Here is a 20558-nt window from a genome sequence, read left to right on the forward strand (position 1 = left end):
CAAGCCAGGGGTCGATAGACTTCTTTCTTTTAAGCTTATTTATTTGTTTTGAGAGAGAGAGAGATCTCGAGCAGGGGAGGGGAAGAAAGAGGGAGACAGAGAATCCCAAGCAGTCTCCATGCTGTCAGTGCGGAACCCGATTCAGGGCTGCTCAAACCCATGAACTGCAGAATTATGACCTGAGCTGAAACCACAAGTTGGATACTTAATGGACTGAGTCACCCAGCTGCTCCTAGATAGACTACTTTTAATAAGGGGTTTTCTCTGTAAAAACAAGCCAGTGGTTTAAAGTGTTTCTTCAACTTAGACTAGCCTGATAAAAATTAGTTCAGTTTTACTTATGAAAGCACTTACTGTTACAAAAAATACTATGGGCTGGTAGCATGCAGTGAACTTTTCTAAAGTAAAACAATCTGTAGAAGTGTTGCCTCAGAAATCTCACCCAAGATTCAATATTCATTAATGATGCCTCTGATTTTTAGACTGGGCATTTAGCTATGGAGACCTTGCTGTCCCTTACTTCTAAACGAGCAGGAGACTGGTTTAAAGAAGAACTCCGGCTTTTGGGTGGTCTGGATCATATTGTAGATAAAGGTATGACATACACATGTATATAACATTTAAAAAAAAATTTTTTTTTTTCAACGTTTATTTATTTTTGGGACAGAGAGAGACAGAGCATGAACGGGGGAGGGGCAGAGAGAGAGGAAGACACAGAATCGGAAACAGGCTCCAGGCTCTGAGCCATCAGTCCAGAGCCTGACGCGGGGCTCGAACTCATGGACCGCGAGATCGTGACCTGGCTGAAGTCGGACGCTTAACCGACTGCGCCACCCAGGCGCCCCAACATTTTTAATGTTACTTAAAGCCTGAAGAAAATAATCTATTTACATACTTCAAAAAAATAATGGCATCAATTTAAACATATTTTACTTTTTTTTTTTTTTTAAGATATATATATATTTAAATGTTTGTTTATTTTGAGAGAGAGAGGGAGGAGAGAGAATCCCAAGTAGGCTCCGACACGGGGCTCGTTCCCACAAAGGGATAAACCGTGAGATCATGACCTAAGCCGAAATCAAGAGTTGGATGCTTAACCAACTGAGCTACCCAGGCATCCCTGTTATTTTATTTTTTTTAATGTTTATTTGAGAGAGGGAGGGAGGGAACACGTGAATGTAACCGGGGCGGGGGGGGGGGAGGGGGGGAGCAGAGAGCAAGGATAGAGAGAATCCTAAGCAGACTCTGCTCGTGGGGCTTGATCTCACAAACCGTGAGATCCTGACCTGATCCAAAATCAAGAATTAGATGCTCAACTTACTGATTACCCAGGTGACCCAAGATCTGTTCTTTTAGCAGCATCTTGCAAATCTCTGACTTTTAAAGGAAAAGCCATTAGCACTCTGATATTGGGGAGTTATGGAAATAAAAGAGCAACAATAAGAGTCTCCTATATTTCAACATTTCAGTGTTCTATAAAACTCAGAATAAATTATATTCAGAGAGGTTCTGGCATGTTCGTGGGTGCAGATGGCATTTAATGTTAGTTAAGGAGATAAATATTGAGGTGATGAGACATACTAATTTTGTATCCATTTTGTTTCTCCTAGTGAAAGAATGTGTGGATCATTTAAGTAGTGATGAAGATGAAGAGAAACTAGTAGCCTCATTATGGGGAGCAGAGAGATGTTTACGAGTTTTAGAAAGTGTGAGTATAAGTATGGACAACTATGTTGAGAAAATTGTGACTGAGTGGGTGAGAGACCGTCAGATATTTTTTATGAAGTATCCCAAAAGTTTACTTTGCTAATCCAAACTGAAATTATAATGCATTCGTTGAGCAGCCAGTGTTAATGAACAAGCTAAATAACCAGTTTGGTTTAAGAATGCATATTGTCACTCTTTAGGAAACCTTGCAGGTTAAGTTTGTTTTTATTATAAAATGTCCTTGTTCTTTCCTTAATGTGGAATTCTGCTTAAATATATTGTTTGTGGAAAATGGTAATTAAGAGCTGTCAGGTTTTTGTTTTGTTTTTTTAATCAATAAGGATTTTCTTGATTTAGCTATTTGAGCCAGATCATAATCACAGCTCTTAATAATATTTGACTTTGAAGAATGCTACTGTTGAACTGTGTATGCCATAAGTATATTTGTTCTTTGGCTTTTATGAATGATTAAACCTAGTTCGGTGTAGGTTATAATTTATGCTGGCAGTGCATTTCAGGATAATATAGAATTAAAAGTTCTTGGTGTAGACAAAATTGAAATTTTTCCTGCTCTTTTAGAGTGCTTCAGGTGCATTACATTAAACAGGTAGCATTTTTTTATTCTAAATTAATCCATTTAGGGACTTTAATAGTTTATAAGTTAGAGACTGCTCTTTTCTGACATTGAGAGTGATTGGTAATTCATTACAGTGAATGTGTAGTTCAGAATGTTACTTATGAGCAAACAGTTGTAAAAATGCTTTAATTTTATAACAGAGGAATAGCTCTATTATTCTAAATATGGAACATGTTGGTTATTCCCTTAGATGACAAGGGCTGATTCTTCCCTATCTTTGTCTTTACTGTACAAGGGATCGTATGTTGTATGTAAATGAATAAAAGCTGTGTATTGCCACAATTATTTCATATTTTTCCCTTTTAGGTAACAGTACATAACCCAGAGAATCAAAGCTACTTGATAGCATATAAAGATTCACAGCTCATTGTTTCTTCAGCTAAGTAAGTTTTTTTGAAATATCATGCTGTTTATTCAAAGCATTTGAGTTGAGGGGCGCCTGGGTGGCTCACTTGGTTAAGCTTCCGACTTCGGCTCAGATCATGATCTCACAGTTTGTGAGTTTGAGCCCCACATCGGGCTCTGCGCTGTCATCTCAGAGCCTGGAAGCCTGCCTTGGATTCTGTGTCTCCCTCTCTCTGCCCCTCCCCCACTCACACTCTGTCTCTGTCTCTTTCTCAAAAATAAGCAAACATTAAAAACATTTTAAAAAGGGGGTGCCTGGGTGGCTCAGTCAATTGAGCATCCAACTTCAGCTCAGGTCATAATCTCTCATTCATGGGTTTGAGCCCTCTGTTGGGCTCTGTGCTGATAGCTTGGAACCTTGAGCCTGCTTTGGATTCTGTCTCCCTCTCTGCCCCTCCCCTACTTGCACTCTGTCTCTTCTCTGTCTCTCAAAAAATAAAGTGTATAAAAAAAAAAAAAAAAAAAGGCATTTGAGTTGACCATAAAGGAAGTATGATTGTATCACCTTCCTTCATAAAACACTTTTGTCAAGTTCTGTGAACAAGAGGTAGTACAGTGTAGTACAAAAGTTAGGAGTGCCGATTATGGAGCCAGAAAGACTGAGTATGGATCCCAGCTTCATAACTTTAGCCCTGTGACCTTGGGCAAGTCATTTACTCGCTACAAGTGCTTTAGAAGGGGGTAATAATTGCATCTACCTACCTAAGGTTGTTGTTACTAAAGATAATTTGTATATATGCTAATATATGTTATATGTGACATTTTCAAAAATGTTTTAAATGGTATATTTGTAACATATTAAAATATTTTAAATGATTTTTAAATGTCTTATTGTACACAATGTATATATTATGATGTTAATATATATGTGTATGCATAAATAATTCTTAGATATGGTAAAAACTAATTATTAGTCCTTATTTTTATTGTAAATGACCTTTTCTAACCCTCTCCTGTCGTTTATATGTGTTTTTCCAGATCTATATGTAGCTCTCTCTATTGTACTCTCTCTGCCCAACTTGCATGACATTAGGTTAATGCTATCACCTCAGTTCACATGAAATTTCCAGTTATGTTTCCAGCCTTGGTTCAAGTTTAGTACAACAGCCTCTTCCTAATCTCCATCCTAGTTCTTGATATCCCGCCTTCAGCCTGTCCAGCCCAATACCACAGGGGCTTAACTTTCCCAAATCTCTGCTTTGTAAATATAATCCCCAATGCCAAATCTCTGGTTCCTTTTTTTTTTAATGATTTATTTATTTTTTAATTTCCATCCAAGTTAGCATATAGTGCAACAATGATTTCAGGAGTAGATTCCTTAGTGCTCCTTACCCATTTAGCCCATCCCCCCTCCCACAACTCCTCCAGCAACCCTGTTTGTTCTCCATATTTAAGAGTCTCTTATGTTTTGTCCCCCTCCCTGTTTTTATATTATTTTTGCTTCCCTTCCCTTATGTTCATCTGTTTTGTATCTTAACGTTCTCATATGAGTCAAGTCATAGGATATTTGTCTTTCTCTGAGTAATTTCACTTAGCGTAATACCCTCTAGTTCCATCCACATAGTTGCAAATGGCCCAAATCTCTGGTTCCTTATTGGCCTTGGATGTGTGTTCATAGTCCTTGGAATGAAATCAAAAGCCCACTGTAGCCTGACTCGAGTTCATGTGTTTTTAATCCTTATTTTACTGCATTTCAAACACAGACAAAAATAGACAAAGTAGTATGATAAATCCTTTTTTTTTATTTTTTAAGTTTATTTATTTATTTTGAGAGAGAGTGCGAGCCGGGGAGGGGCCGAGAAAGAGGGAGAATCTTAAGCAGGCTCTGCGCTGTCAGCACAGAGTCCAGGCAGGGCTCGAACTCACAAAAACTGAAATCATGACTTGAGCTGAGATCACGAATCGGACACTTAACAGACTGAACCATCCAGGCGCCCTAGTAGTATGATAAATCTTGATGTATGTACCATTAAGCTTGGATAATCATCAACCATGGCCCGTCTTGCTTCTATTTGTAACCCTGTTGATAACTCTTCTGTATTAATTATTTTGAAGCAAATTACAGATTTCATTAATCCATTAAATACCTGAGTATATAAAGTCTCTTAAAAGAGGACTCTTTAAAAGATGTAACCACAGGGGTGCCTGGCTGGGTCAGTCAGTGGAGCTTGCGACTGTTGATCTCAGGGTTGTGAGTTTGAGCCCCACGTTGGGTGTAAATATTACTTAAAATTTTTTAAAGTTAATTTCTTAGTTAAAATCATCTGGCAGTCTGGGCTGATAACACAGAGCCCGATGCAGGGCTTAAACTCAGGAACTGCAAGATCACGACCTGAGCCAAAGTCAGACACTTACCCGACTAAGCCACCCAGGCACTGGCCCCAAAATTCTAAACGAATGAATGAATGAATGAGTGGTGTAACCCCAATACTGTTTTCATACCCTGTAAATTATTGACTTAATGTTATCATACATCCAGTCAGTATTCAAATTTCTGGTAGTCTTTAGTTTCCAGTAGATCTGTAGGTTTCCCCTGGGTCTTATTTTTTGGCCTTACATTTGTAAATTTTGTATCACATTTAGTACCTTTAAGGCTTGTGTTCTAGTTGTTATTATGTTTTATTCTCCCTTACCAAAGAGTATTCCTGCAGGTTAAATCAGTTTCTTCCTTTAAAAACGTCTTGTATATTTCATGACCCCTGTATACATGGTGTCTTTCAGGAGGTATTTAATATGACAGTTTTCATCTCTTTCATTGTGATTAGGAATTTTCTGTCAAAAATCTTAGAAGTAGCTGTAGGGGTCAGAATTGGATGTTTGTGAAGTAACACTCCTCTGACTTTTTAAACTTTTCAGTAGGACCCTGATAAATGCAGGGATAGCATATTGAAAGATAAAATGATATACCTCTGATGTTTTCCCCTCATTTACCAATCAAAACCAAAACCATGTTTTAGCTCAGTACTACTGAAGGCAGTTAACAGTAATAGCACAGTTAGTTCTGGCTCACATCCTCAAACATCTAAACAACAAATTTATTTTATTTTATTTTATTTTATTTTTTATTTTTTATTTCATTTCATTTCATTTTATTTTAACTTTATGTTACGTTTGTTCATTTTTGAGAGAGAGAGAGTGTGTGTGAGCAGGGGAGAGGCAGAGAGAGAAGGATACACAGGATCTGAAGCTATCAGCACAGAGTCTGATGTGGGGCTTGAACCCACAAATTGCGAGATCGTGACCTGAGCTGAAGTTGGATGCTTAACTGAGTGAGCCATCCACAAGCCCAAGCAACAAATTATTTTAGATTAGACATGAGGAACACCTTCCTAATAATATAATGTGTTTTAACAGGAGAGGCTAGAGAAGGATGAGTTACAGTACAGTTTTCTTTAGGAGTTTTGTGTGGTGTATATATAATCAACTGAGAGAGCATATACTTTTTTGAACTAATGGACTTGGTGATTTAAAGACAGTCTTCAGAAATACTAGGCTCACTTAAAGATTATATTTCCTTGTTATTTTGGGTAGCATCTTGAAAATCCTTGGGATGTAACTGATAACCCTTATGGCTGCCAGGAGACATGTCAGTTAAATGACCTCATGTTAAAAAAATATGATGTACTCTAATGTTTATGAAGTATTTAATATCATCTATACAAGGTTATTTATTATGCATTATTAACACAAATAATACTCTTTACCTGCTCAGAGTTTGCATCCTAAATGAAAATCATCTAAATGAAATTCAGAAGTGTAGTTCTTAAATTATCTTGTTTAGGGAGGGATTGTGGTAGGTCTGTTTTGGAGAGATTGGTAAAGTGGGGACAACTGTAAGTAGTACAGATGTAAGCTTCTCCACTGAGTTTATAGTTTTAACTTAGAAAAATTTAAATTATCGAGTTTTCTCAAAATAAAATTTAGCACTTAGTGTGATATTAGACCTACTTGGTATATGATTAAATAGTTAATACATTATACCTCTATAATAGAAAGAGATTAATTTGGCAGCATTTATGACATTTAAAACATTAAGGTCCAAGTAAATAGAAATTCTTAGTATAACTAATTTTGTTTAGCATAATAGTCTACATTTTGTTTTCTCTTAAGAGCATTACAACATTGTGAAGGATTGATTCAGCAGTATAACCGTGCTGAGAACAGTATATGCTTACCTGACAGTAAGCCTCTGCCTCACCAGAATGTAACCAACCATGTGGGCAAAGCAGTGGAAGACTGTATGAGGGCCATCATTGGGGTATTGCTCAATTTAACTAATGACAATGGTAAGTTATATTTTCTACATGTATTCTCATTGAAAGATTGTATATTACATGTAAAAACAAGTTATTCCCCTTATTTCTTTCCTCGATGTAGTGATTTTTTAATTGCCATCATGTAACTCACTCATGTATAGATTTAACTACTTGTAGGTTTTTTTGTTTTTTTTTTTTAAGTTTACTTTTGAGAATGAGCATGTGTGGGCAGGGGAGGGGCAGAGAGAGAGGGAGAGAGCGAGAATCCCAAGCAGGCTGTACTCTATCATCATGGAACTTCAAACTGCCAAACTGTGAGATCATGACATGGGCTGAAATCAAGAGTTTGATGCTTTACTGAGCCATTCAGGCACCCCAGTATTTTTAGGGTCAGCCTGGTAGCTTGGTTTGGAAATCGTATGGTCAGAAATATATTTTAATAAAGAAATAGTATTTCTAACTTTTTATATCAGTGTTAATGAATATTGGTTGGTAGTGTCCTAGAGAAGAATCCATAACAATTTTCATATTCCTAACATTCCTAACTCTTTCAGAGTGGGGCAGCACCAAAACGGGAGAACAGGATGGCTTGATTGGCACAGCAATGAACTGTGTGCTTCAGGTTCCAAAGTACCTACCTCAGGAGCAGAGATTTGATATCCGAGTGCTGGTGAGTTGGAGTGACTATTTCAGAAATTAGTATTTAATCTATTAAAATGATAAAAACTTCATCTTAGTTTTGGGTTTAAGAACCAGCTGTTCAGTATATTGAGGGTTTCAGTGGATTACTTGTGAACACACCTCATATTATACAAAAGAGAGCCAGGAAGGGCTCTGTGCAAAAATAAAAGTATTAAGTATGAAAACAATCTAAAAGTTAAAAAAAAAAAAAAAAACCTAAAGGTTGTGATTTTTAAAAAGCAGTGAAATCATTGTGAAGATCATTATCTTTCACACTGGTTTTTAACCATTTAGTGGATGGCAGAACACAGGTTTCTAGCTGCCAATAAAAGTTACGTGTACTGTGTTGATTTGCTTTTAATTCTCACCTGTGGTAATATGCATGTTTTAATTTTTGTAGGGCTTAGGTCTACTGATAAATCTAGTGGAGTATAGTGCTCGGAATCGGCACTGTCTTGTCAACATGGAAACATCATGTTCTTTTGATTCTTCCCTCTGTAGTGGAGAAGGAGATGATAGTTTAAGGATAGCTGGACAAATTCATGCCGTTCAGGCTTTAGTGCAGGTAAGCAACAACTTCAAAACAAGCTAACACCTTCAGTTTGTTGCATTGTCCAACTTCTTCATCATTTGCACCTTTCCCGCCTCTCTCCCTCCCCTTTTCTTTTGTGGGTGTGTATGGTGTCTCTATCTAGCTCACCCTCGCCAGTTCACTGAAAGGTACACTGGGTTAGAATGTATACCCTTCCTTACTGCACTCCACTGACAGTTTAACTATAATAATCACTCCTTAGGCATTGTTAGTGAAAAGCAGAAACAAGGCGTATTTGTTTTATCAAAAGATTGCAGGTCAAGAATCCGTTTCCAGCCCCAATCCCATCCAGCTCAAGTCCTCTAGCATTTACTTCTTCGTGTGATCCGTGTCTCGGACTTTTGTGTTTCTAAATATTGGGCCATACCTTTCCTGTTTTTGGAAGCGGGGGTGGGGTGCACACTTTTCAGAGTATGTCTGTGGAGTAATTTCTTGGCTTAGGAATTGTGTTAAGAATAACTATATTTAAAAATTAATGTCCCTGTGGGGCATCTGGCTGGCTCAGTTGGAGGAGCATGATCGTGGAGTTGGGAGTTTGAACCCCACATTGTGTGAAGAGATTAAATAAGTAAACTTAAAAATAAATAAATAAATAAAAATTGATGTCCTCAATTCAGTGGATCCCGGTCACCAAACACACTCCCTGTCCTCAATTTATGCTTCTCCCAAAAAACTGCATGGCTGTGTTTCTTGAACAATAGTGGGCACTGTAGTTTTTCTTTTCTAGTCTAACAGGTTAGGTTCCTAACTACCTTTTTCTTTCCTTAAATGACAATTTGCATGTTCAGAATTGATAATGAACTATCCTTTTCATTGTTTCCAAAACTTTTACTATCCTGTTAATCCTTTTGGCCTTTTTGAAAATACCTTTTTTTTTCTTTTAATGTTTATTTTACTTTTGAAATACAGAGACAGAGTGCAGGCAGGGGAGGGGCAGAGAGAGGGAGACACAGGATCCAAAGCAGGCTTCAGGCTCTGAGCTGTCAGCACAGAGCCCCAACATGGGGCTTGTACTCACGAAGTGTGAGATAATGACCTGAGCCAAAGTCAGTGCTTAACCAGCTGAGCCACCCAGGCACCCCTGAAACTACCTTTTTAAAGAAGGTAATCAGTCCACAACAACTTGATCTTTTCCTGAGTCATAACTATGACCCCATCATTCTCTTATCAAATATTTTGATCCCAGGGGTTCTTTTATACTCTTAAAAATTATTGGGGACTTAAAAAGAATTTTTGGTTTGGGGTGCCCCGGTGGCTTAGTTGGTTAAGGGTCCGACTTCAGCTCAGGTCATGATCTCACGGTTCATGGTCGAGCCTTGCATCAGGCTCTGTGCTGATAGCTTGGAGCCTGGAGCCTGCTTCAGATTCTGTGTCTCCCTCTCTTTCTGCCCTTTCCCTGCTCATGCTCTCGCTCTCTCTCGCTCACTCACTCGCTCTCTCAAAAATAAAAAGCATTAAAAAAAAAATTATAAAAAGAATATTTTGTTTGTGTGTTTGATCTATTGATATTTACTGAATTTGAAATCAAAGCAGAAAATTATAAAACAGAGGTCTTCATTCCCTTAGCCATGAAAGCACTAACATAATCACATGGTATGTAGATTCTGGAAAACACTGTACATTCATGAGAGAAAGAAAGAAGTCAGTTGACCTCTTATTGTTATGAATGTGATTTTTGACCTCACAGATTTTCTAAAGGGATTTTGGGGACTCCTAGAGATTCTTGAACCAATTTTAAGAAATACGGCTTTTGTATAAAGCTCAAATTTTATTTTCTTAAGGGTATTTAAAAGTTTCTATACCACTCTTCTGTATACTCAGCAACTTTTTGAGATTTACTTGGCATTTGATTTTCAGGTAGTTGTTTTTAGTAACTTGGAGTTTTCCCCAGATTCTATCAGTAAATACTTTCTGTACATTCAGCACTAGCCCAGCACAAGGAAAATAAAGTACATGAAGGCAAGGAATTCAGTACGTTCCCTTTTGACTTAAGAGTTTTCCCTGTGTACTTCCACTGACAATTACATTTTCATTGTTAATAATATTAGTTGAGATTGATCCAGTTCTGAGTGTTTTCTCTGAGACCTTTTGCTTTTTATTTTTACTGGTGCTTGTTTATCTCTTTAGATTTCTTTTAAAGAAGCCATGTTGCTTTTCCCTAATATTATATAGGTGTGTGCACGCGTGTGTGTGTTAATGTTATATAATTTTATTTAGTGTCCTTTCTTAATTTTATCCCATCTGCTCAGGCTTAAAAAAAATTTTTTTTTTTTTAAATCAAGTTTGTATTTTTGCTTGAAATATCCTGTCATTATTATCCAATTTAAGGGCACATGTTGAGATTTGCATTCTTACAAACAGAATGCCTATAACATTAGTAGATACATTTAATTTACTTGATTGAATCCCAATAGCATTTATACTTTCTTTTTTGCCTTCAGGTGGATGTAGAACAAAGCCTTTTATCGTAACTTACCCTTTTTAACCAGACAGCATGCTTCTTAGGGTTAGTGATTTTGAAAGCAAACAGATCTTATATTTGGGTACATACATGTTGATTGGTGTTCTTTTAATGATCTTCAAAAAAAAATTTTATCAGCTGTTCCTTGAGCGAGAACGAGCAGCTCAGTTGGCAGAAAGTAAAACAGATGAATTGATCAAAGATGCTCCCACCACTCAGCATGATAAGAGTGGAGAGTGGCAAGAAACAAGTGGAGAAATACAGTGGGTATCAACTGAAAAGACCGATGGTACAGAAGAGAAACAGAAGAAGGAGGAGGACGATGAAGAACTTGACCTCAATAAAGGTACATTTATTTTAAGTCGTGTATTCAATTGAAAATGTTTCCCTCTTAACACCTTTTTAATTCGTGTGTTGTCATAATCTTGCTATGATTGTTTGGCCTCTCTAGTTCAGTGCAGACAGGCTTTCATATTTCAGTGCTCACAGGAATTCTTCTTTGCTGGTTTCCTAGTGGTGAGGAAGGCACGTGTGCAGTGTATGAAAGGTCTGCCTTTCCCAGGCTGGGCTTTACTCAGTGAAAAGAGAGTGGTTGAACATTGGGACTCCTAAAGGTTTTTACAGTTTTGAGATTTTTTTATGGGTCTCACTTTATAAAGTGAGATCTGTTATCAAAATTACAGTAACAGTTCTCAAATGGTACTAGCTTGCAAGCACTGTAAGGAATAAACTGATGGAGTCATTACATTTATTATCCACTGTTGTCAGCAGCTGATACTGGGTTTACTTTTTATGGGCGTACTGCAAAATAGCCATTTGTAACTTCATGTCACTCTGGTTATGAAATTAAATAATATGGTTAGCTTTACCAAGCTAGGAGGCAAGCCCCAGCAAATGTCTTTTTCTGAGCCTAGTCTTTCTCTTATGTCCACGGTTCCACTAATGCCATTAGTTCTAATATTGTAAAAAATTGCTGTCCCATTCTCTAAATTTTTTAAAATTTAATGTTTATTTTTGAGAGAGAGAGAGAGAGAGACAGAGCATGAGCAGGTGAGGGGCAGAGAGAGGGAGACACAGAATCTGAAGCAGGCTCCAGGCTCTGAGCCATCAGCACAGTGCCCACCACGGGGCTTGAACTCCTGAATTGCGAGATCATAACCTGAGCCGAAGTTGGTCGCTTAACCAACTGAGCCACCCGGGCGCCCCAGCTGTTCCGTTTTCTCAGTGTTCATGTTTCCTTTGGGATAATATTTTTGGATGTGTAGCATTCTTTTTAAATAATAGCTTTATTGGCATAAGTGTTAGCTTGTGAGGACCTGCTGTAACTGTAGACCAGCAGCTTAAACAACAGAAGTTGATTCTGTCCCACTTCTGGGGGCTGTAGGTCCAAGATCAAGGTGTCAGGGTTGGTCTCAGAGCTGATCTCTCCTTGGATTGTAGATGGCCATCTTCTCCCTGTCTTTTTACATGGTCTTCACTCGATGTATCTTTGTTCTCATTTCCTCTTATGAGGATAACAGACAGATGAGGACCCACCCCAGTGACCTCATTTAAACTAACTTCCTGTTTAATTAAACACCCTATCCACCTCCTACCCTGAGGCACTGGGGGTTAGGAGCTCAGCATATTCAGGGGGTGGGGTAATAGTTCAGCCCACAACAAGATAAAATTCAGCCTTTTAAAGGAAACTTTGGAGTAGTTTTCACTGTATTCACAAGGTGCAACCATTACCACAGCCTAATTTCAGAACATGTCATCATCCCCAAAAGAAACCCTATGCCCATTTAGCAGCCACCACTCTCTGTTCTCCCCTCCCCGGCCAGTGGCAACCACTAATTCTGTCTCTGGATTTGCCTATTCTGGACATTTCCTGTAAATGGAATAATAACAGCCCTTTGTGACTGGCTTCTTTCACTTAGCCCAATGTTTTCAATGTTTTTCATGTTTTAACATGTTACCAGTACATAAGTTCCTTTTTATGGCCAAATAATATTCCATTGTTGGTATGTACCACACTTTAGTCTTCAATTGATGGACATTCAGGTTGGGTCCACCTGTGGCTCTTATGAATAATGCCGCCATGACATAACATTCACATACAAGTTTTTGTGTGAACATATATTTTCAGTTCTCTTGGGTATATACCTAAGAGTGGAAGGTGCTGGATTATTTGTTAACTCAATGTTTAGCATTTTAGGGAACTATCAAACTGTTTTCCAAAGTGACTGCCTCATTTTACATCCCTGCCAGCCACATAACAAGGGTTCTAGTTTCTCCAAATCCTTACGAATAGTTATTTGTCTTTTTCATTTTAGCCATCCTAGTGGGTGTGAAGGTATATGTTACTTGATTTGCAGTTCCCTGTTGAGTAAACGGTGTTGAGCATGTTTTCACCTGCTTATTGCTCATTTACCTATCTATGTTGTCTTTTCACTTTCTTGATGGTGTCTTTTGAAATGCAAAAGTTTTGAGTTTGACGAAGTTTGGTTTATCTAATTTTGTCACTTGTGGATTTGGTGTGGTGGCTAAGAAGCCATTTCCTAACCCAAGGTCATAAAGATTTAGTCCTGTATTTTTGTCTAAGAGTTTTATGGTTTTCATGCTTATATTAAGGTCCCTCTTCTATTTGAGTTATTTTTTGTTAATTTGTGTGGATATCCCATTTTTCTAGTGGCATTTATCGATGTTTAAGCAGTTCTGAAGAAAAGATAATAGAATTGGTGGTTTTGTGGGGTGGTTTCTTGTTTGTTTTGATATACTGTTACAGTTTTTTGTTTAAACATTCTTAGCCCTTCAGCATGCTGGCAAACACATGGAAGATTGCATTGTGGCCTCGTACACAGCGCTGCTTCTCGGGTGTCTCTGCCAGGAGAGTCCAGTAAGTAATGGTTCAGTATTATGTGTCTTGAAAAGATTCCATTGTGACAACTTCATTCCATTACCTAATTTACTTATGTATTACTTTATTTTCATCTTCATGTTAAAGCTTTCAAATATTTGATGACTTTTTTTAAAAAGCTTATTTATTTTGAAAGAGAGTGGGAGAAGGAGAGAGAGGATGTAGGACTCAAAACTCATGAACCATGAGATCATGACCTGAGCCCAAGTCAAGAATTGGGCACTTAACCAACTGAGCCACCCAGGCACCCTTATTTGGTGAACTTTTAAAGGTATTAATTATTTCTTACTCCAAAATAAGAGTACATCGGATTTAATGAGAAAGGTTTTTTTTGTTTGTTTTTTTAATGTTTGTTTTTGAGAGACAGAGACAGCATGAGCGGGAGAGGGCAGAGAGAGAGAGGGAGACCCAGAATATGGAGCAGACTCCAGGCTCTGAGCTGTCAGCACAGAGCCCAATGCGGGGCTCGAACTCACGAGCCATGAGATCATGACCTGAGCCGAAGTCGGATGCTCAATTGACTAAGCCACCCAGGCGCCCCAATGAGAAAGTTTTTGATGGATGGATGAATTTATTGAAATGGCTTTGGTTGAAGTAAAAGCATAATATAAAACCTGTGCTGAGCTGGCTTTAGTCTCAGGGGGGCTGGGGGAGTGGGGGGAAGGAAAAAATCTAGTCTCAGTGATATTATTATTAAGGACTCAGATAATGTGTCTTTAAACCCAACTGCCCTCTGCATGTTGTTTTGTCTTGTGCTTGGTCTCCTCCTGGCCCCATACTGGCTCTAGCTACCAGTCTCCTCTAGTTAAATAAGGTCCACTAGAAGAAGGTAGCCTTCCTCCTGTATATTTCTTTTTAAGAGCAGAGTTCCGCCCCCCATCCCTCCACACCCACTGCACCAGGTAGACGTCCTCTTATCTTGGCCAACTTTGGCTCACATGGCTTTTGTTTAAACAACTTACTTACTGGCAGGGAAAATGGGATTACTATGTAAGATTTAGATTATGATGGTTTAACTAGAAGTATTAGTGTCCAGATGGTAGGGCTGAGTCAGCATGAGGGCAGACAGTTCTGGCTAATGGGACAGTCATTGGGAGGACTTTTTAAGGGGAAGGTCTAGTGAAGAGCCAAATTTTAAAATGAAAGGGAAGTTCTTTTCCTTAGAAGCCAAGGGCATTCAGGAGGCAAGAATGGAAGTCTATTCTGTAGTGAAATTTTGGGTTAGCTTCTCACTCTCTTTTTTTAATGTTTGAGAGAGAGAGCATGTGCAAGCAGGGGAAGGGGCAGAGAGAGAGGAGACAGAATCCCAAGTTAGGCTCCATGTGGATCTCACAAATCCTGAGATCATGACCTGAGCCAAAATCAAGAGGTGGACGCTTGACTGACTGAGCCACCCAGGTGCCCCAAGTTTGCTTCTCTTTTGTGTTAAATGTTTTTTCTGATCCTTTCTTGTCCATCTCTTCCATATTTATATTCTAGTCAAGCTCTGATCTAAATGCAGACTAGCGTGCTCCGTTGTGGCCCTTCCTGACACATGGCTTTCAAGATCAAGACCAAAGTTCTCATCATGGCTCTAGAGGCCCTGCAAGATTTTTTCAGCTCAGCCCTTTTCTTTGTTTCCTTAAATTCAGAGATTTAAAAAAGTTTTGTTTTTTTTATGTTTAATTTTTGAGAGAGAGAGAGAGAGAGAGAGAGGGCAAGCAACCACGAGCAGAGGCAGAGAGAGGCAGACAGAATCCAAAGCAGGCTCTAGGCTCTAAGATGTCAGCACAGAGCCCAGTATGGGACTGGAACCCACCAACCCTGAGATCATGACCTGAGCTGAAGTCAGACGCTTAACCTACTAAGCCACCCAGGCGCCCCCTTGAATTCAGAGATTTTAAGGGCAGATGAGAAATGCTTATCAAGCAGAGGGGAAAGAGGAAGAGGCAGTTGTCAAAAACAGTGGGCATACTATTTAAATTTAACAATTTTTAAGTATTCTGTTTTGCACACACCCTAGTTTCATTTATATTCTTTCTTAAACAACAGGTCTAGAAATTAATTTGTGGTATTACCACATATGATTTACCTTTGGCCATTTTTCTCATGTATAAATTTCTGTTTGTATCTCTTATCTCTAAAGAGGTCATAAGGTCCTTAAATTGTAGGCAGTGTTGTGAATTCATAGAACCCTGGATGTCTTTATTGCCTTGGGGCATTATTATGATTAACCCCAGAAAGCTAGCTGATACATAAAACGTAATGGAAATTGGTTTGCTGAATGTGTAAGTAAAAGAGACACAAGAAAGCAGGTGGTTATATTATAGTAAAAGCTGCCTGTAGGAAAGGGCTGCATGCTTCGGAAGCCCAGGAGCTTAGGTCATTTTCCATTGCATACCATGTATCTAGTGCATTGTAATAGTCTCCTCACTCGTTTTTGTCTTTCCTGCTCTCTCGAGTCCATTCCTGAAATCTTGGACACTGCACCATAGCTAGCTTTCTTAAGACCACCTTTCTTGTCTCGCAGTCATTTAGGGAATCATAACTTTGTTTATGGCTTCATGTAAAACTTGTTAAAACTGCCTTCTCCATTTTCCAGATCTGTTCTTCCCCTTGGGTACTTTTCTAAATTTCCCAAATAGGCCATGCCATTTCTCATTTTTTTCTTTTTATTTAAGTAATCTCTACAACCCAACATGAGGCTTAAACTCACGACCCCGAGATTGAGTCGTATGTTCTTCTGACAGAGCCCCTCTCATTTTTTTCTTTTTGTACTTGCTGCTCTCCGTTTAAAAGTAAATGCTGTGACTGTCCTTCCCACGCCCCAGCCACTATATGTTGCATTCTGTTTTGATGGAAAGAGATTTGATTATTGAGGCTTTCACTCAAAACCTTGGATCTAATCATTTATTCTGTGTCATAGAAATCGCTTTTCTACTGAGCAGTCTTCATAGCACCATAGCTACTGCTTTTGCCACCACTATGCTAGCACGCTGCTCTCCTAGAAATTGCTTAAAGACATTCTTAAATTAGCTTTCATTTAGCTCTATAGTTTCCATCATGATTGCCCTTATAACATTCATCACTTCAGTATATTTTTTAAGCATTTTGTAGAATCTGTTTTAGGTGCAAGATTAACTCCGGAGTAAATATGCACAGCTGGGGGCTTACGGTGGCTTTCAGTGGCTTTCGGTGGGGAGGTGGTTCACTTAGATTATGGGCGATTGATAGCACATAATTTAGCGTAGTTATTTTAGTAACATTTATTAGATCTTTTCTGAAACTGTATCCATACATTATTTTGTTTCTTTATAATTTCAAAAGTACCCTGACAGGAATTTTTTTTACAAAGGGAGAGAGGGGACTGCTGGCAAATGTCTTAAAAGCATAGCATGTAATCTCATTCCCTGCCCCCATCACGAAAATCCGAGGTTCAGCCCCCACCTTCTGGCCCCAAACTCAGGACAACATATTTTCTTTTGTGCTTTTTATTATAGGTGAACCTTCTTAAAAGAGCCTTTCCTTTTATTATGAACCTTTAAAACAGTTCAGAAATATATTGAAATAGAACAGGTTTTTTAAGCAAGTTATATATTTTCCTTGTAACAGATTGGTTATATATATATATAGTTTGGTTGCTTCTTGCTAACAGTGAAGGGAGACACCTTAATGTCCTTTCTTGGCCTTGCTGACATTCTCTCTCTCATGAAACTAGATTATCTTTGGAAAGATCTAGTTAATTCCTAGCCTACATAGGAACATGAGCATTTTTTTTTTTTTTTTTAATTTCATAAGCACTTCTGAGGACATTTTCAACTTCCCTCTTGTCTTCTTGACGTGCCTGCCCCCCCGGCCTCAACAGTGCATTTTGTTATCTCAGGCATTTTTCTCTGTACGTTTACAAAAGTAAATAAGGACACAAGTGTTTCATTGTAGCCTTTCCCAGTTTTACCTTTCTGAGGATGGGATGGAGTAGGGAATGGACACATACACCGGCAGATTTAGGAGGGTAGAAAAGGAAATTGCACATTAACCAAGGAGTTCAAGGACCTTGTGGAAGTTTCGAACAGGGTGTGTGCCAAAACCAACAACCCAGTGCCGGGGGCAGACTCCTGTTTTCTGCTGCCTGACCTATGTTTCTTTGATCTGTTTCCTCAGATCAATGTGACCACGGTGCGGGAATATCTGCCAGAAGGGGACTTTTCAATAATGACAGAGATGCTCAAAAAATTCCTGAGCTTCATGAATCTTACTGTAAGTAGCTTCTGTTGCAGCTTGTGTGGTCTTAAATATGATACTGTCATTAAACGGTAGGAATTAAAATGCTGTATGGCCATAGTGACTAGAAGCGAAAAGGGATTCTCTTTTAATGTGTTCTTTTTAAGATAATTGTTCATTATTATGGCCAAATATATTGGCATTATGTTATCAAAGCCACAATTTAATCTTCATATGTTCTGATTCATAGTGTTCAGTTTAGTAAAGCCAAAGATTCTAAGCTTTGATTTGATGCTTGATAAAATTGGTTAAATATTAACTGTTACTTCCTTTCTGCCCCTCCCCACCTTCCCTTCAGTGTGCTGTTGGAACCACAGGCCAGAAATCTATCTCTAGAGTGATTGAATACTTGGAACATTGCTAGCTGCTTTACCTTTGCTTCAGGTGCTCGGTAATGCTGGAGCTATTCTTAGACAAAGAAAAGTCATGAAAGAAGTCCTTGAAGATATACCAAGAACATTCATCAGTATCATTCATGTTTGGATTTTTAAGGCCACCTGATTTCTTCGTCATGCATTCTGCATTTGCTAAATGACAGTTACTACATCAATCTGCAACTATCAAAAATGAGGGAAAAGGTTCAGGCTGTTAACAATTCCATGCAGTATTTAAATACACTTAACTTTGGCAGAGTTTATACTCTCCCCTCTTCTCTTGCTTCATTCTGGGCAAGTTTTAAGGGGAAAATTTGTGCTGCTGTTAGTGCAACTGCTGTGTATGTTGAGCCACTGTTGTCATGCCAGCCAGGTGCAAAGGCAGCTTAGCTACTGAGGTATCGAATGTTTTGAGGACATTCTAGACAACAGCTTAGTTCCTTTTTCAGGCTCATTTGCTTTTGCTTTTTTGTTGAATGATTCCAATCGTAAATAAAGCTTTTAATAATTTTGTGAATTTTTTTTTTGTTGTTGTTCCCTGAACTACTGTCTATATTTAAAATTAGATGGAATCCAAAGACACAAGGGATTAATAGTATATTTTTTTATTTTTGATTTGGTTTGGGTTGTTGAGCTGTTTTTCACTTTTGAGACCATGACCATATTATCATACCATAATGAGTCATAGCTATAGACACAAGAAAACAAACAACAGTTTGAGGGAATATTATGTAAGATGATGTGCCCTGTTAAAGGATGAAGCAAAATAGACAAACAAACCCAGGGTAGTTTACGCTTAATGCTAGAGGAGGCTCTTGAAACATTGTTTTGAGGGAGGGCTCTCTAGATATATTTTCTAATGTTCAGTACAATAAATATAAGGAAGCTAAAACACCAATGTGGAATTCATGTTTCCAGATTATGTGTATATTCTTCTACAGAGTGACAGGATCAAATGCATAAACGCAAAGCCTTAAATTGCTGGTTCAGAGAAGATCCTTTTTTTCATTCAAATTCTTAGTTCATAGAACAGTGTGTTTGGAAAACAGTCATGGAACACACAAAACACATTTTATATATTTAATTTCACAACATTGCAACTCTTATGTTAAGTATTGTTCAGACCACTGGTTAAACTTTTTTTGTTGATTGGGCCTGAATACAGGCTTTCCAGAGATTTCTTTCATTAATACTTTTAAATACCTTTCAGGTAGTTATATCATGTTTCTTCATTGGATTTGTAAAACTTGAAGCCATAAAAATATATTAGTTTGGTGTGTATTGAGGAAAATAGCTAAAAGTCTAATTGTTATCCATTTAGACTTTGTTATTTCCTTGTATAAAGTGACAAATCGGGGCTCTTGTATCAGTGCCAGCTGTAATGTTTTTTAATGCAGTGGCTGCCTTCTATTGTCTTCCTATTTTTGATAATGCAGATTGTTGGGAAATCTATAAGGAAGTAACTGATTCCAGGCAAATTGTTTTCTTCCTCCTACCCACCCAACCCCCACCCATCACCTCTTAACAGCATAGTTCTAGTTATGCCAGTGTAACTTGGGAAGGACCGAGGTTTTATTTGCCCTGAGTATAAGTGCTAGCGTAGTGACCTATTTTAAAAGTATATCAGTAAATGATATCCATAAAATTGAATTAGTTAGATATATTTTGTTTAATAATTTTAAAATGCATTGATATTAATCATTGGCTTTAGGAATTGAACAGATTTTTGGTTAAAAAACCTGACTTGTGGCAGATGGTAAAGAATCTTCTAAAATGTTTGGATGAGAACAGTCAGGGCGAACTACATTTTTCTGTTACACTGGTAATCATTTGAGAATTGATTTACCTCCGTGTTTAACAGTTTTTTTTTTTTTATTTTGTTTTGTTTTTTAAATAATAACTAATTGTCAAGCACTGATAGAGATGCAGATTGTGGTGGGGGTGGTGGGGGAGAAATCACCTCACCAACTGCAGTGCATTTGTGTGTTTTTAACCCTCAGAGAACTCTGCATTTTAGGGTACTTGAGGCTGACTTGCAAATTAAAGTTTTAAAGTAACCTTTTTTCCATTGTAAATATTTCTGTAAATACTACCAATTGGAAATTAGAACAGTAGAGTACTTTTCTGAATCCAATCCTATTTTTATTTTATACAGTATTTCTCAGCTGTGATCTTTGGAGCAAAAGCCAACGGCAGGAAAAAAATAGTTTGTACCAGTTTCATGAAGTATGTCTTTGGGTTTTTGTAAATAATTTTAACTCAAATAAAATTGCTACTTTCAATACA

The 20558-nt window shown here is 38.0% G+C and overlaps 1 protein-coding gene across 2 annotated transcripts in view; it reads left to right on the forward strand.

Moving 5' to 3' along the window:
• Positions 1-20558, forward strand: part of WAPL (WAPL cohesin release factor) — a 93938-nt gene extending 73380 nt beyond the window's left edge. For both annotated transcript variants that reach the window (XM_030334020.2, XM_030334021.2), the window contains exons 10-19: positions 483-594; positions 1611-1708; positions 2651-2727; positions 6860-7035; positions 7560-7675; positions 8087-8251; positions 10878-11085; positions 13529-13617; positions 17779-17874; positions 18197-20558. In XM_030334020.2, the coding sequence (XP_030189880.1) occupies positions 483-594; positions 1611-1708; positions 2651-2727; positions 6860-7035; positions 7560-7675; positions 8087-8251; positions 10878-11085; positions 13529-13617; positions 17779-17874; positions 18197-18262 (1203 nt within the window). In that variant the 3' untranslated portion in view covers positions 18263-20558. The remainder of the gene's footprint in view (positions 1-482; positions 595-1610; positions 1709-2650; positions 2728-6859; positions 7036-7559; positions 7676-8086; positions 8252-10877; positions 11086-13528; positions 13618-17778; positions 17875-18196) is intronic.

The sequence above is a fragment of the Lynx canadensis genome, chromosome D2 (genome assembly GCF_007474595.2).
Source record: "Lynx canadensis isolate LIC74 chromosome D2, mLynCan4.pri.v2, whole genome shotgun sequence".
Taxonomy (NCBI): Eukaryota; Metazoa; Chordata; class Mammalia; order Carnivora; family Felidae; genus Lynx; species Lynx canadensis.